Source organism: Pelobates fuscus, chromosome 1 (genome assembly GCF_036172605.1).
Source record: "Pelobates fuscus isolate aPelFus1 chromosome 1, aPelFus1.pri, whole genome shotgun sequence".
NCBI classification, from domain to species: domain Eukaryota; kingdom Metazoa; phylum Chordata; class Amphibia; order Anura; family Pelobatidae; genus Pelobates; species Pelobates fuscus.
The window spans coordinates 16,553,652-16,569,266 of NC_086317.1; the positions used below are offsets into that span (position 1 = coordinate 16,553,652).

At 36.2% G+C, this 15,615-nt stretch overlaps 1 protein-coding gene across 2 annotated transcripts in view; it reads right to left on the minus strand.

The window, feature by feature from the left end:
- LSAMP (limbic system associated membrane protein) overlaps positions 1 to 15,615 on the minus strand; it is a 627,018-nt gene that overhangs the window by 226,832 nt on the left and 384,571 nt on the right. For both annotated transcript variants that reach the window (XM_063446436.1, XM_063446429.1), the window contains exon 3: positions 12,956 to 13,081. In XM_063446436.1, the coding sequence (XP_063302506.1) occupies positions 12,956 to 13,081 (126 nt within the window). The remainder of the gene's footprint in view (positions 1 to 12,955; positions 13,082 to 15,615) is intronic.

A 15,615-nucleotide genomic window follows, 5' to 3' on the forward strand; every position in this document is an offset into this window, starting at 1 on the left:
GTTTGAATAAATTAGCACTCCAAGACCCATAACAACTACAAAGCGATATAGTCGTTATGATGCCAGGAATGCCTTGGAGTCCACCCCCTTCCCACTTATTGTAAATAGACAAACTGTTTTAGAACACAAGCTGATCCTCACCTTCACTACCACTCAATGAGAGTCGAGAGAGCTTTTCACCTGGCTATGCCAGGCAGTGCAAGGCTTCAATTTTTGGATAAGAGTGATCAACTGATGCACAAATGCACTAAACCTGCATTTCAAGGCATAACTCGGGACATCTAATGAAAGCTCCGGAGACGGAGTTTCCAGCTCTCACTGAAAAATAGTGGAGGCAAGGAGTAGTGCGTGTTGGACACTGGGTAAGAAGACAAACAAGGGCCCTCCTGGAACCATAACCACTACAGTGCACTGTTGTTATGGTGTTTGTAGCGTTCCTTAAGTAAGGGTAATTCCATAATTCAGAGTATATGAGGCATTCATATTGGCTCCAGTAAATAGAAATATGTGACTTATAATTAAAGAATCATCCTGTATCCCTCAAACAGAATTATTAGAACACTTTTATAATTGCGCAAATAATTTTTGTTGTCTGTAATAATAACTCTGTCACACAGTTCACAACCTGGAATAGGGCCCTATATTTACCACAAGCCACACAAGCTGTCTCAGTAACTGCCTCCAGGACAGTTCAATAGCTATAATCTTATTTTATTATGACAAAATGGAGAATGTTTAAATCTATAATTAATAGCCTATTAGACCATGGTTTAGGTCCCTCATTCACTTATAGAGAAAATATTTAATTTTAGAGAACATGCAGCTCCTCGAAAGCTGTATAATTGTTTTGTCATTAAAATGGTTAAAGAAAAAATTGTTTCCCTTGGAATATTTGAAAGACAAACCTGGCAAGACTAAATGAGTGGAAAAGAGGAAGAATTGGCTAATCTGGGACCCAGTACTGTATGCAATGGCTTCGTTCCACCCTATCGGAGAACAGCACTTTGTACATCTTAAAAAATGGCTTCTTACTGACAAAAGAATGCATTCCAAAAAAATACTAAAAAAAAAAAAAAATGACAGAGAAAAACAAAACAACTCTACAACAAACACATGAAAAATCCTTTTAGTGTTGTCCAAAATCCCACTACAGCTTCAAGCACTTGATTTTATATAAATCAGCCAGATGCATATTTCCTGAGGAGGGCAGGAAAAAGCCCTCTTCAACAGTCTGAGTGCCAACCACTAGAATCATGCCAAGATATAGCACATTCATAGCAGCATTTGAAATCAATTATTGCCGAAACGCAGCGTCAATTGTACTTGTCAAAAGGCCCTCATGAATCTCTGATAACCTTTGTAGAATGAGCAGTAAATCCGCATGCACAGAAAAAGCAAAAAATAAAAACCACAATTATGGTGCAACTGTGCCTTCACTTAGCTCACATTCAGCTTATGGCAGTCACGTCTACATACAGTACAATTTTACAAATTTCTTTTGATTTATTGGGAAAGAAGCTGTTCGTTTCAGACGTGGTAGAAAAAAAATGAAAAATTCACGTAGCAGCTGGCAAAAGATCAGAATTCTTTTTTTAATATTATTAAATGTCCATGAAATGATTGATAAAATACATTGCAGTCATTATAATGAAATTTTTATTGAAGAAAAACCAACGGAACGCTCTTAGTAACAGTCACTGAAGGGCTTCTCTAGATGAATATTCTTTTACTTAAACAGAACACTTGTCAGTTCATTTACTGGATAATTTTATAATGTACTTTTATATAAATTAAATCGTTCTAACGACTTTCATCTCGCAGCTTCAGTAAGGTCTTGAAGTTTAATTAGTGCCTATTCACGAGACAGCAAATTGTTCTGAATTGACAACCAAATTGCGAAATTCAAAACAGGAGAGTTTTCAAAAATATTAGATATTTATGGATTCGAAATTTTCTGCCTATTTGGCTACATTTTCCTAAATTGTACCAGTTGGTTCTCAAGTTATCTTAACCCATTGTTTAATAAGTAGACCCCTTTATCTTGCCCCCATCATAACTGGTGTTAATAGTGAGCGAGCAACTGGGAAGATACACAGAGACTTTTTTCTACGCAATTGTTTTGGTCTCATTTTTGGCCTATTTAGTAAACAATTTCATAATTTCACTTAATGTTTACCATCCTCTGTACTATATATTTTACCTAATGGCAATCATTTTTAATTTTTATATATATATATATATTTATTTTGTATTTATTTTTTTATTGAAAACTACTTTTTTTTTCAGATCAATAATAGCAAAAACACGGATGTGTGAAGCATTAATCATATAAACAAAAATTATGATGCTACCTTATGACCATGTCATTTTGAATCCCATAAACTCGCTAGTCCCATACTCTCACGATGGAAGATTACCCAGAATGGTGAAGGTCATGTATAGGGAGAAGAAGAACGGTTTTGATCACTAAAACTCAAAGTGCAATTTATAGTCTGATATAAGAATTAAACTATGTAAGTTTTGGTTGTGCTGCTTTCTGGGCAAAAAGATTCTAACTCTAAAATGGATAGATCTTGAAATACCACGCATTGTTCCAAAAATCAGGTTTCTGTGACTATTCCTTGTAAATATAGACTTTTCCTGTTTTGTCCTGGTTTGAAAACCCTACTAAGAATAACTCTTATTCTTAGAGATAAATGGATAGATGTAAGCAATTTGTAAATGTTGTCCCCAATACAATACTATTTATATCTATCCTGGAAGCACCTTGTACCTCTCCTACTTAATCATGGCCTTCATTTTGTGGAATCGTTTTACAGATATGACATACACATGTACTAGGATGTGAATCTTCAGATAGCCCCTGGATTATATTTTGGAAAATCTATGAGGGCTAAAAAAAAGAAACATGATGTACAAATATAAGAGATTGACACCCTGATGATACACCCTGAAAATCCCATGTGTACGTCGTTCCTCACACAGACTAAACAACTAACATCTGACTAAGTGCCTCATGACGCTATCCTGACACCCAACAAGTTGAATTGCGGAGTTCCAGGATAAATCCTACTGACTACATTTAAGAAACAATTATTCACCATCTACTACAATTTACCCACATTAAACATTCATTAATTAAATCCCAGGAGGCCAGGACAGACATGTGCATCCATTGCATTCCTTGTGTAAAGAAATACATCACATTTTGATGATGAATCAACTCACCTAAAACCATTCGATTTGGTTTTAACGAATGAAACGTTTTAGTTTGTTTCGTGATTTGCTGAGCTATTCCCTCCACGTGGACAACAGGCCTATCTGAATGTATCAATTCATCTAAAATTTTAGATTAACCGATTTATTTAATTATTATTTAGCTCAGGACATGGGGTGGTTGGTGAGTAAGAAATATTTTCCGATTACATTTAGATTAACTGGAAGACACAGCAAATATGTGACTGGTAGAAACATTAAATAATGGCTGGCTCCGCCCTTTCCTGTGATGCAATGCCTGGGGTTTTATGGGCCATGAATTACAGGAATATTACCGTGCAAGTTGAATAAACTCAATGGACACAGGGAAAGTATCATGAGTGCTTTCATACTATGATTTTATTACTTCTACATACATACTTGCCTATATCATGTAACAATAAACAAGAAACAAAATACTGTTAAATACGACTCTAGTTTTATAATTTACAAGCATTAAAAAAAAACATTTTTAACATTTCTAGAATATTTTTATTGCATTGTTTTCATGATTGTGCTAATTAATAGAAATATTAATATTCTTTCATAAAAATCTTAATATAATTTTTCTTGTTGTTTATTTATAGAATTTCGACTAGCACACATGGTACATTTTAGCAAATATCCAATTTTTGCTACAAATCACCTGCAGGACAGTACGGGGCACTGCTTTGCTCTCTTTCTCTCTCTCGATAACCAATCACAGATGATAACCCATCCAAGATATGTCCTAATTTCAAAGTTCACTATCTCTGTCAGGAGCACAATAATTACTACTGACTCCGATGAACACCAGCTGCTTGGAAACACCCATAAATAATTCAGGAAAACTTTGTGGATTTCTAGGTTATGGTAATAATCACGCGAGCTCCAGTTTAAACTGTTTTGCTGGGTTTCATGCCGGGAAAAGCAGATTTACTTTTATACAGCTTAAAGAATATTTTTTAAATAAAAAAATGGAAGAACATTATGAATCCTTTACACTCCCTGTTCTAAATTTTACAATATATGCTAAAAATGATCAGACACTAATTTGTGTGAGATAATTGTAGGCTGTACACCCGTTAAGGATACATGTTCTATTTAGAATTGTTAAAATGTGCCCGTCATGACAGGTTCACCTTGACAGATAACAGCTCCTAAAGCAATGAATATATCATTTATCAAGACAAATGTTATATTTAATTGCCTTCAGAATCGCTAAGTTAATAATCACCTCCCCTCCAGTGCTGTCATTGCCTCCATGGCACAGTGCTCTTGGTCTCTTATGTGACTGACAGTTTAGGTAAGGGACATAATTGTATTTAGGCTTGTTTAAAAACCTATACATTTGGAAGCAATTATGTTAGCAGGATGTGGAGATGAATTATTATGGTGTATTAGTTAAAGTAAAGTTTTATCATGATAATGGTGGCACATCGTACAATCGGTATGCTTCCTTCCTGGTATATCAACAGGCACTATAGCATAAACAGGTTACTTGCCGGCACACATAAGGTACATGTTCCATACCTTCCACATCAGCAGATATCACTAATGGGTATGATTTTGGCATATTAACAGGCATTTAGGCCTCAATTTAATATTTTTGGAAAAAGATTTTCAAATGATTTTGTATTTTTGGTTCTCCCCGACAATCTGTCCAGCCCCTGAGGGGCCAACGCTCCCAGAGCTCCTGTCCATAGGACCTGTCTAGCTCTAAGGTCAATGTGGAGATCAAAGACCTCCTTCTCTAGTCAGAACAGTCAAATGCAGATGTACACCTAAAGCAGGTGTAGATCACATGAATTGCTTTTGAATGTGAATAGGAGCAGTGTTGCTGGTTTACGACACCAACACTCTGATAGTTTCCACCAACCAGCTGAAGGTGCAGACCAGGTGACCTGCCGACAGACCACCAGAGTTACGGGGGCACCAAAATAAAAGTGTCATTAAATGTGCTTGCCCTGCGCTCAACAAATATGGAGTATTTTTCTTATGTGACCTTTAGGTTAATGATGATCTCGTTCTTGGGATATTATCAATTTTAATTGCTAATTTTCTTTCCCTTAACCTTATACACGTTTGCTACAGGAAAATGATTACATATCAGTAGTGAGAACCTTTCTGACCCTCCAGTGTATATCTTTATTTGATTTTTTTACTGCCACACGAGCTCCTATTATTGGTACATTAAATTAAGGTAACATGAGTCTTGATTTAAATAGTTTGAATCAGGATCAGAAATTATTCAAATGTATTAGCAAAAAACATTTAAAAAGATTTATCTACAAAAATTCACATAGATTTTAGTGGTGACTTACGTAGACAAGTCATTTGATTTTTTTTTTTTTTTTTACAGATTAGAATCATTTTGGATCCTGATTAAAAAAAAAAGAAAATTGAGGCAGTTTTTTTTTTTTTAGCAGTAAGTGATATTAAAGAGATGCCTCTGTGTACCTATTCCCTAAAGGGAGAATAAATTAGATTGAAAAGCGAATTCAACGTAAAATCCCAAAATAGCCCAACTGAAAGCATTGCTGAATTGAAGAATTTGAAATTCACTTTTAAATGATTCTGAATTCCCAACAATTTACACGTTAGTAACTAACCCTGTAAAAATGTTCAAATCTAAACACGCTGCTTTGCTCTTGCAGTCAGTAAAAATCTCATTTTATCCAACACAACTACACAACCAAGCGTTATCACTATGGCTTGTGGGGAGCAGACATAAAAATTACTGTGCTGTAAAATAGGAAGAGTTTTTTTCTTTTTAAATATAAACATTTTATAGTTTTGCAATCCTTTGTAAATTCTCCACAATTTTAGCTTTAGTGAATAAACTCCTCTATTTTTAAATAGTTCATCTGCGGATCTCCCACCTCCATTGGTCTCCCACCTCCCTTGGTCTCCTAAATGCTGATGGTTTATGGTAACCGTTTGATAGACTTTACAAGATGAAGTTATCCGTTGAGGTTTCGCTATGCGGCTATAACACTTATTGAATTGAGTCCAACGTGCAGTTAAAGTAGAAATCAAATGATTAACAGTGTCAGACATTAAAGACAATGGGGGAAAAAAATGAGTTAACGGCTAGGGAATTTTTGTGACTTGCTCCTAACACTGTGTTTGAGCAGCATATGCAATGCTAATGATAAAATAATGAGATAAATCGAAGGGAAAAGAAAAGATAAAACAGTTACATCAGTTGACGTATACTAAAACAAGTCAATGGAAAGAAGAAAACAAGAATGATTGCATTGGGATGTAAACAAATGATTTATCGGTTCTTGTTTCTTAAACGTAAGATAAAAGTGAGAACACATACAATACAGTGGTTACAAACACGGATGTGCAAACAAAGTACATATACAGTGCTTGGTCCATAATTCAGCACTTGGTTCATAATTTTGGACTTCCCGATCTTTGAACGCCACTTAAAAAAAAAGGTAAAAAATGACGCAGTAAACAGTTTAATAGGTCTAAAAATATCCTGGTAGGAGGATTAAGGTGCCAAATATTATATTTGATAAGAAAGCCATTTACGTGCCAACACTCTTTTTGGGTACAGATTACGAGTTCCTGAAGATTGTGTACTATTTGTGGACAAGTAGGTTTCTTTTCTGCAACAGCCACTCATAATAATAATAAGGTAGTTGATAAGCACACATTTTTTTGGTGGCAGACCCTATAGTTATGCTAGCTAAACACATTTCATATATACATGCTAAACCTAAACCTTATTAGGCATAAAGTTTTTTATAATTTCATCTACACACTCTGCTAAAAGCCACCAAAGGCTTTTGGTTTAAGCATACATTGTTTAAGCATACAGTCGTTTCGCCACCTGTCAATCAATTTTTGGCTTAGAAGTCTAAGACCATGCCATAAAGGTCTTTACCAACAACTGAGTGACAGGGTAGAGCAGTTGAACCCTTCAATAGGTAGTTCTTCTATTATTTGTCTTGATTGCTCTTCTAATTATCTTTCTAGCAAGCATGTTTTACTGATGCTGAAACATTGACAATGAGACCAGCATTCCAGGTTCATTGTGGAGGATACCACGTTTGGAGAAGTGTTCAAAAGTTGGGCTAGTAGAGTAACCAGGGGGGAAGATTTCGGGAGCTAGTAACAGCAGTTACATTAGTGTAATTCACTGCACCTTATTTCATGGCGAAGCTGGTTTACTGATGAGAAGGTGGGCATTACATTGACAGCTCCTAAAGCAATTAACTACAGCATTTATCTGATAAATGATACATTCATTGCTTTAGGGGTTGTTGTCCAAAATGATGAACCTCTAATGACAGGACCATTTTAATATTTTCTTTTGTTATTAATAAAAAGCAATAACATGCCCTGGGAAGCAGGATTCCTGTGCATGTTCCATTTTTACACACAAGATATTTTGAACGTGATTTGATTATTCATCTATATTAATATTATAATATTATATTAAAGTATTTGATTGACAATTCTAATTGTTTATGCACTCAATCCATTGTAAAGGTGACCGCTCTACATGAATAGCATAAATATATTAGAATTCCATTGAATGCAACATTTAAAAAAAAAAAACTGCAAAATATCTTGTTAGCCCATCTTGTTTGGTGATACGTTTTATTTTATGTGTTCTATGTTTCAAATATTCTGCAGAGGCTGGAATTTGTGAATTTTTAAACTGAAAATAGACTAAATGCATTGCATATAATGAATGGATATTTTTAACACTTGTTCACAAGCATAATTGTTTCTTTATTCATGCTCACAGACATTTTATTTGTATTAACCTTCAAGGTATGTATGAGAAGAGTACTTAAAGTGACAGTAACACATAACAAGGAGCTCTTATTAAACTTTTTTTCTCCCTCGCTTACTTTGCATATATTGTTGCATTGTTATTTTGTAGTCATGGCCACTTAAAAACAGAATAATTAACATAAATTGACATTTTATTCTTGTTTACAAGAGCCAACAATGTCTTTTTGGGGGGTTTATATGATACCCTTTGCCTTAAAAGAGTCAAGGCCAGTTTAACATAGGGTCTGATGGAGCTGCAGCTCCAGACCCATGCTCATGGAATAGGCCCATTGATTTAAAAAAATATATACATATTTTGAAAAAAAATGTTTTACTACTCTGCACATGTTCTCGCTTAAGTATTGAAATAGGGATATAGGGAAACAAAACTTGTGTGGACTGGCTGACAATTAAATTAGTTAAGGAGAGTAGTGGACAAGTGAGTGCTAGGGGACAGCCCTTAGAAAGTGTGGAGTAAGCACATCATTAGTCGCATGTATAATGCTGTCTTAGTTGGCCAGCTTGCATGATTAGCAGGGAGCCTGACATGTATTTACGCTAGGGTGACCTTCTAATTCTTTGTGCAGACACGCCCCTCTTTGGGCATGTTTACCCCTTTGGGTGGTTCTGATTTATGTGATTCGCATCAGTGGCCCAACCTTTTACCACACCCACTGACATCCTGCTTCACTGGACACTGCTGTTAGGGGGTATGGATTTACTTGAAAGATGAAATTGAAAGATTAGCATAGAGTATGTGTTTTCTGATAGCTATATCCTGTGAGTTTCCCTCCAGCACCACTCCCACCAGATACATGACACTTGGGAGGTATAATGGTTTTAGTGTTTTCTGTTGATAAGATTCTGTAATTAGGACCATCATAATTGTAAGCACCAGGCCCAATGGGCTCTTAATCTGGTCCTGGAAAGAGTAGATACATAAACAGCCTACTAAAGCACAAATACTGTTGTAATCTTCAGTAGACGTAAAAAAAATTATAATATATATAAACTCTAAAATACCCTGCACCCCCCGGGGGCCCGGCATGGCACGGCGGAGACCGAGCCACTCACACCCCCGTTTGTGTTCCCCCACCATTTACGCTACCCCCGCTAACATCCTTTGCTAACCCACAATATGGCAGGGGAGGTCGGATGACTCTACCCCCACCCCTTTTCTTCTTTCACCCACTCTACATCTCTCCTCCCACTTCTATACCTATACTGACCTAGACACACAAGGCTACCTTAGGACAACATACAAGACACAACCGCTAAATACCTATACCTACAATCCGTTATGGCATCATGACAATACCAGCCAACAACGTTCCCCTCCCACTCTGTCAATGCACCACCCACACCGTACAGAGGCAGACGGGCGACGTTGAGTCAATTCATAAGGCCAACAGGGGGAATCTGATACTGAGAATCACCTCACTCCGCCCATAAACAAGATAGCTGTGATTTGATAAACCTTACATTCAGGTACACACACACACTCAACACTACAACAACACTTAATGTTCCAAAAATATAAGGGAGACAGTGGACCGAGGCACATACAAACACTACATATAGTTATGGTAAATGTTCACCCAACATGGTATTTTCAAATATATTAAAGTGTGACACCTAAATCTCTCAGGACATACACAATCTTACATCTGACACGGACTTACACCTCTGATTGCATAATGTATAGTTGTTTCAGTTTTCTGTTTAATTTTCACTTTGTTTTAAGAGAAAAATGATATGTACACTCCTATGAAGATGTTGCCCATCATGGGACCTGCGAGTCCACACACTTATGATTCTATACTTTTGCATAGGTCGATCTACACAAAACAATAAAAGATTTCCAAAAAAAATAAAAAAATGTGGTTTAATTTTAAATTATTCGTTTTATTGGTTTCATTAGTCTTTAGTTTGATTTTCCCTTGATCTGAATAACTAATAGTCTTTAGTGACCATTTGCAATAAATAATTATAGGTAATTTTCAAACAGGAGCATCTTTGAGCCTTTTATTATACTTCATCCGTAGTCTGATATGGTACTTACTTTCACCATTACTTGTCTTACTAATTGAAACAATGTATTTGTAACAATACAGACCATTGTTAATCTCTATTATATTAATGACCTTATTTTGTCTCTCTATAAATTGTGTATTTATATGTTACATATTTATCTGCTAACATGCCCATATATTTGTTACATGTAATTCCGTATCTGAATGCCAATCATTTATATATTTCTTGCAATTTATACAATAAAGTCATAAACATTAATAAATGGAACGTGCAGTTCAAATAGTAATGTGAAAAAAATCTCAAAAGTTATAAATAGTGGAACAGACCAATTGATGCCAGAAAGAAATTCTCAAAAATTGGCAAATTATTCAGCTTTACTTTGAGAAATCTCTCCCATTGTGTCACTGTTAACTCTCTACACCTCTCCGCCTCGTGCCTCCCTCCAGCCTTGGTTAATTAATGCCAAGCAATGGGGGTATCGTAAGGTGGCAGATTGGGACTGTCTCTCCTTTCCATTCATACTAAATACAGAGAGATTTAATAATACGACGTATGTTTATTTTCTATCCTCATTCAAGATAGCACCGTTATTCTCCATATTTTATTTATCTCCAACATGTTTCCTGAACACTAAATACGGCTAATTAAACATGATGAGATATCGGTTACCTAACAAGTGCACTTGGTTAGGGTATATTTTACATTTTTCCTTTAAACAAAAGACAAAACAACAATAAATCTTTTTTTTTTTGAACAATGCAGTTTGATAATATATCAATTTTAATTTAGTAGAGATTTCAAGACAATCTATAACTCTGATTCCATTTGTTATTTTACACTGTGCAGAATGGGTAAAAACCTTGCAGATGTCATAAAAACACATTAGCCATCACAAACAGGTTGATTTTGTTACAGTACGAACCGCTGTTATTAAACAATTCAGGCTTATTAATCGAGACTTATTACTATATAACTGTCACAGGTAAAAATGAACGCTCAGTATAAATAATACAGATACTTCTGCCTTTTTGCACAGGACGTAGATATTAAATCTGTTCAATGTTATATTAAGCTCAGTTCAGTAATTTTCATGGCTGCATTTAAACCTTGTTAAGGCAGCAAATAACTAATACACTCCAAATGTATAAATTGCCAGGTATAGATAAACACGCTTACTTTCTATAAAATGTTCATAAGTATTCAAACCTGCCTGTTGGAGAACTCAAAATATGTGATTTTCTTTGTCCAATACATTTTGGGGTTACATTACTGAGCAATCTAGCGAGTATTTACACTTAGAAATGAAAAATACTAAATTAATTCCTAAACCAACAAAATGATAAGTATTCTATATTTATCACGGTTGCTTTCGATTAATATTTATAAAAAGAAAAATACCCATTGGTTACCAATGAGTGAATCAGATAGAATAAACCAGACTTCAAAGAACCTGTATGGAATGTCCCAAAGATGGTAGAAATAAAGGAAGTGTAAACATTAGATCTCACTTTACAGGAAGTGTCTAAGAAGGCTGTGCAGTTTACAGGCAGTGAGGTGTGACTAGAGCTGTATGAACAAGCTGATTTAATTCTTAAATGGTAGAGAACTGAGCAGTGAAACTGCAGGGGCATGATATGCTTTGTGAATAGGGGTAGTGTTAGTGGAATCTTCTACCAAATACTTTCAGAGCATAGTGGATGCTGAATTATTAAAGCTACCAGAATACATTGGTAACATTACTGCTTAGAACTGGGAATTCCCATGTTTGAATTCTTGTCACTAGTCCTGTGCAAGACACCTAATAATACATATCTGCCACCTCAAATCCTCATAGATTGCAAGCTTGCATGGCCAGGGCACTCGCAATATATCCCTTTCTATAGTTGTAAGCGCAGAGTAATATGTTGGCGCTATATAAATACTTATAGTATGCTTTTAGAATGCAGCTGATCTCTGCTGGACATTATCAGAATGAAGTGAGTGCATTCACGCAACTCATTTTCCTAAATGCTTTAAGAATGTCATGGTCACACTCTGCCGTATGCTGTGATCTCATTACTGAGTGCTCTCAGAATAGGGTCGGATGCTGTACACTCTGCTACACAACTTCAACATTTGCTAAAGAATACACACTCCACCAAATGCAACCAATATGAGCTTTCAAAATGTAGCAGATTATTATCACTCTATTGAAGTCTTTCACGATGTTATGGGTTCTGAGTTTTATTGGCTACTATTCAAAAGTAATATCTTCACATTCCACTGAATTTTTCCAGAATCTAGTGGGTGGTATACACTGCACTGAATGCTCAGAATGTAATACTTAGTACACTCTATTCTGGATTCGATAGGTGGTGTATAAACACTATCCTTAACGTGTGCAAAATGGAGTGGGTACTGTATGAACACTGGACCAAAATGTTTCACAATATGATCTGCTCTGTCGGAAAACACTAATGAATGCTATCTGTGTGTTTCAGGTGTTGTATTGACAACAAAGAAAAATATTAATAAAATTTGTAAAGAATCACAAGGTTCTAGTATTGTAATGTATTATTTTTCTTCTTCAAAGGAGATGCTATAATCTCAACTCAATATGTTCACTCCCCATTAGCCCTGTAAGTACCCATTGGATCCTTGTGAGTGTGACATGGACTATCTAGACTTGCACTGGCAATTAACTTTTAAAGACTGACCAGTGGTTTAGGACTATCTAGAAGAAAATTGGATATTGTATATTTAAATGAACAAATATATTTTAAGTGTATCGAGGCTCATATTCATTCACTCATAATGTGATGGTTCTGGTGATCATAAATCTGTACTTGCTCATTTGCCATGAGGCACGGATCTGTCAGATGAATAATTTTAAAGGGAACGTTCGTACCTGTTGGAGTGAGATGTCTCCAGGTGATGATGGGATCTGGGCGACCATTAGCCATGCACACCAGTGTCACATTACTTCCCTCGTTCACAGTGATGTCTGAAGAGATGTTGGAGATCTTTGGCGGAACTACAAAATAAACAAAGTAAAACATAATTAAAGTAAGGCTTATTACCTTCTATACTTTGTTGCATAGCTATTTAGATACAGTTTCATAAGTGGAACTGATACAAACATGTCCCGTGACATAATCGGGTAGGCATGGCATCCTCAGGCAATGACTAATCCAATGCTCTTCATGGAAGAGCATTAGAAACCCTGTGCACATGTGCAGTGAGGGTCAGGCGCAACATAGGAAGGCATTGTATTCTTGGTCAGTGCAGTGGAAGAGCCTACCGTGTTCTCAGACAGCCACTACAAGTGGCTTTAATCCTGCAACATTTTACATTGCGAGGTTAAAAGGACAGGATCACTACGACCAGGCCACTCCAGCAATATGAAGTGATCTGGGTGACTTTAGTTGTCCTTTAAGAGCACATTACGTCGATAATTAACAATCCTTACAAACATATTCACTAGGAACAGAAATAAAATGATATTCTCTATTCCAAACCAAAAGAAATAAAATAAGAATCTAAAATAGCAGCACAGTATACATGTAAAAACGTATATGCCCACAATAGCCACAATTTCATTTTCTGCCTACAGAACAGAAGCTATGAAGAACGCAGGTATGAGTAGACACAATTCTCTGAGAACATTGTAACAAGAATACAAAACATAACACTGCAGTGTGGCCATATCTTTTTTTCATTGTGGCTTCCGTATTGTTTTATATTGTTAGAGAATTTATAAAAAAAATTATTTTAATTTCACCAAAGGTTCATTGATTTACTTGGCATCTTTATTTCACGTACAGCACCTCCAGTCATCAACAAGCAACGTTACAACAAGACAGAACTAACCAACGTTACCATGGCTGTGGGGGAAGGGCGGGCACCATTTGGTTAATGGGTACATCGATAGGCACAGTGGTGCCAATTACTGGTTCTCAATAATTAGTCCTTTTAGTTTTATTTTTATTGGACTTTTATCATTCTGAATTACTCTTTGAAGACACTTCCTCCGTGAACTTTTGTACTGGCCTTTATATTGTTCACAGAAATGCTTCATTGGTATATATTATGAAAGCTCATGCAGTATTTGAAAGACTTATCTTTCTTTATTTGAGCACATTGGGATTCAATAGAGTTTCCTTATTTCTCTTTGGCCACCCACTGCTTATCTAGTGTCCACCAGCGGCGTAGACAGAGAGTGACTGTGGATAATAGCCATGTCTTATGACTGAACAGAATGTGGCTATTTCTTTTTGATGAACCCTTAGAGGTCTTATCGAGACGCCATCATCCTCTTTTAGCATTCAATTATAGACAGCACATCTACAAACTGCGTCCTGCTGTCATCATGACCATACCACCGTATTCTGGTGGCTTCATTTTATGTTTCCACAACTTTAGCTGACAAAGAGCTTCCCAATTACAGCATTTAACTAAAAAGAAAAAAAATAGAATAAACATGATTTTTTTTTTCTCAAAGTCTTCCTCCCTTTTAGCTCTTTCTCATTTTTCTAGATGGTTTCTTTTTCAACAGCCGTAGCTGGGGCTCATCTCTTGGGCTTCCAAGAAAATCATTCCTTTTATTTTATCTCCCTCATTTTCACTCTCTCGGCTTTTCGAATCCGTGTGTAGTCAGGAATGAAACAAAATCATTTTCTGCTTTACTTGCTGCACGGTAAACAGAGCAGACGCTCCTTGGTTCTTCCGTAAATGTTCTTGGGTGTTTTAAAGGAGTGCAGTTGGCCGATGCTTTTGAACAAACATCAGCATTAATGTAACTTCAGCTACCTTGATTGGGGGAAATTTACTGGACAATCTATTATCCACTTAATGTACCGTCGGCATCATGGCTGGCAAACTAGGCACCCTCCTCCTGTTTTTGGACTGCAAACCAGTCCCATAGGCCTGATGTCAGGCTACCAGTTTAGGGCACCCGTTTGATGGTTATGGGGCCCTTGTCTAACCTCTGGGCTCAAGGGCCCAAGGTAGCTGCCTCTAGAGTTGACTAATGGTTAATCCTGCCCTGAACATACCTGGTCTACATTTACCCAGAGATGGGCAACAGGCGCTGTAATATTGCTCCTATCATGGCTGGTTGGTAATAGTGGGAGTATGATCACCCAGAGGCTGAAATTCAATATTTTAAGGTCTATATCCAGTCATACAAATTCTATAGCATATTCCCTATCTTGTAGGAGACCAGACTGCCTCAAAGATCATCAACTTTGGACATTTGCCCATGGTTTCCTGTAAGTACACAAGGACCTTCTTTTTCCTTTAATGGAACTGTCATGCTTTAACTGAGATATAAAATGATTTTCGAATTTATAAAACATCTCTGACTGTTGTTAATGGTTTATAGTTATGTCTCTGCTTTTTTTTTTATATCTCCTTTATATAAAAGTACACCCCAAAATCTCAGATGATGTCCAAACAGACAGAACACCCCATGCAGAATCCATAATTCATATTATACCGACATGTTAGGACATCCTGAAAACGCTTTTACAGAGTGAATTTATTTGCTAATATCACAATGATTTATGG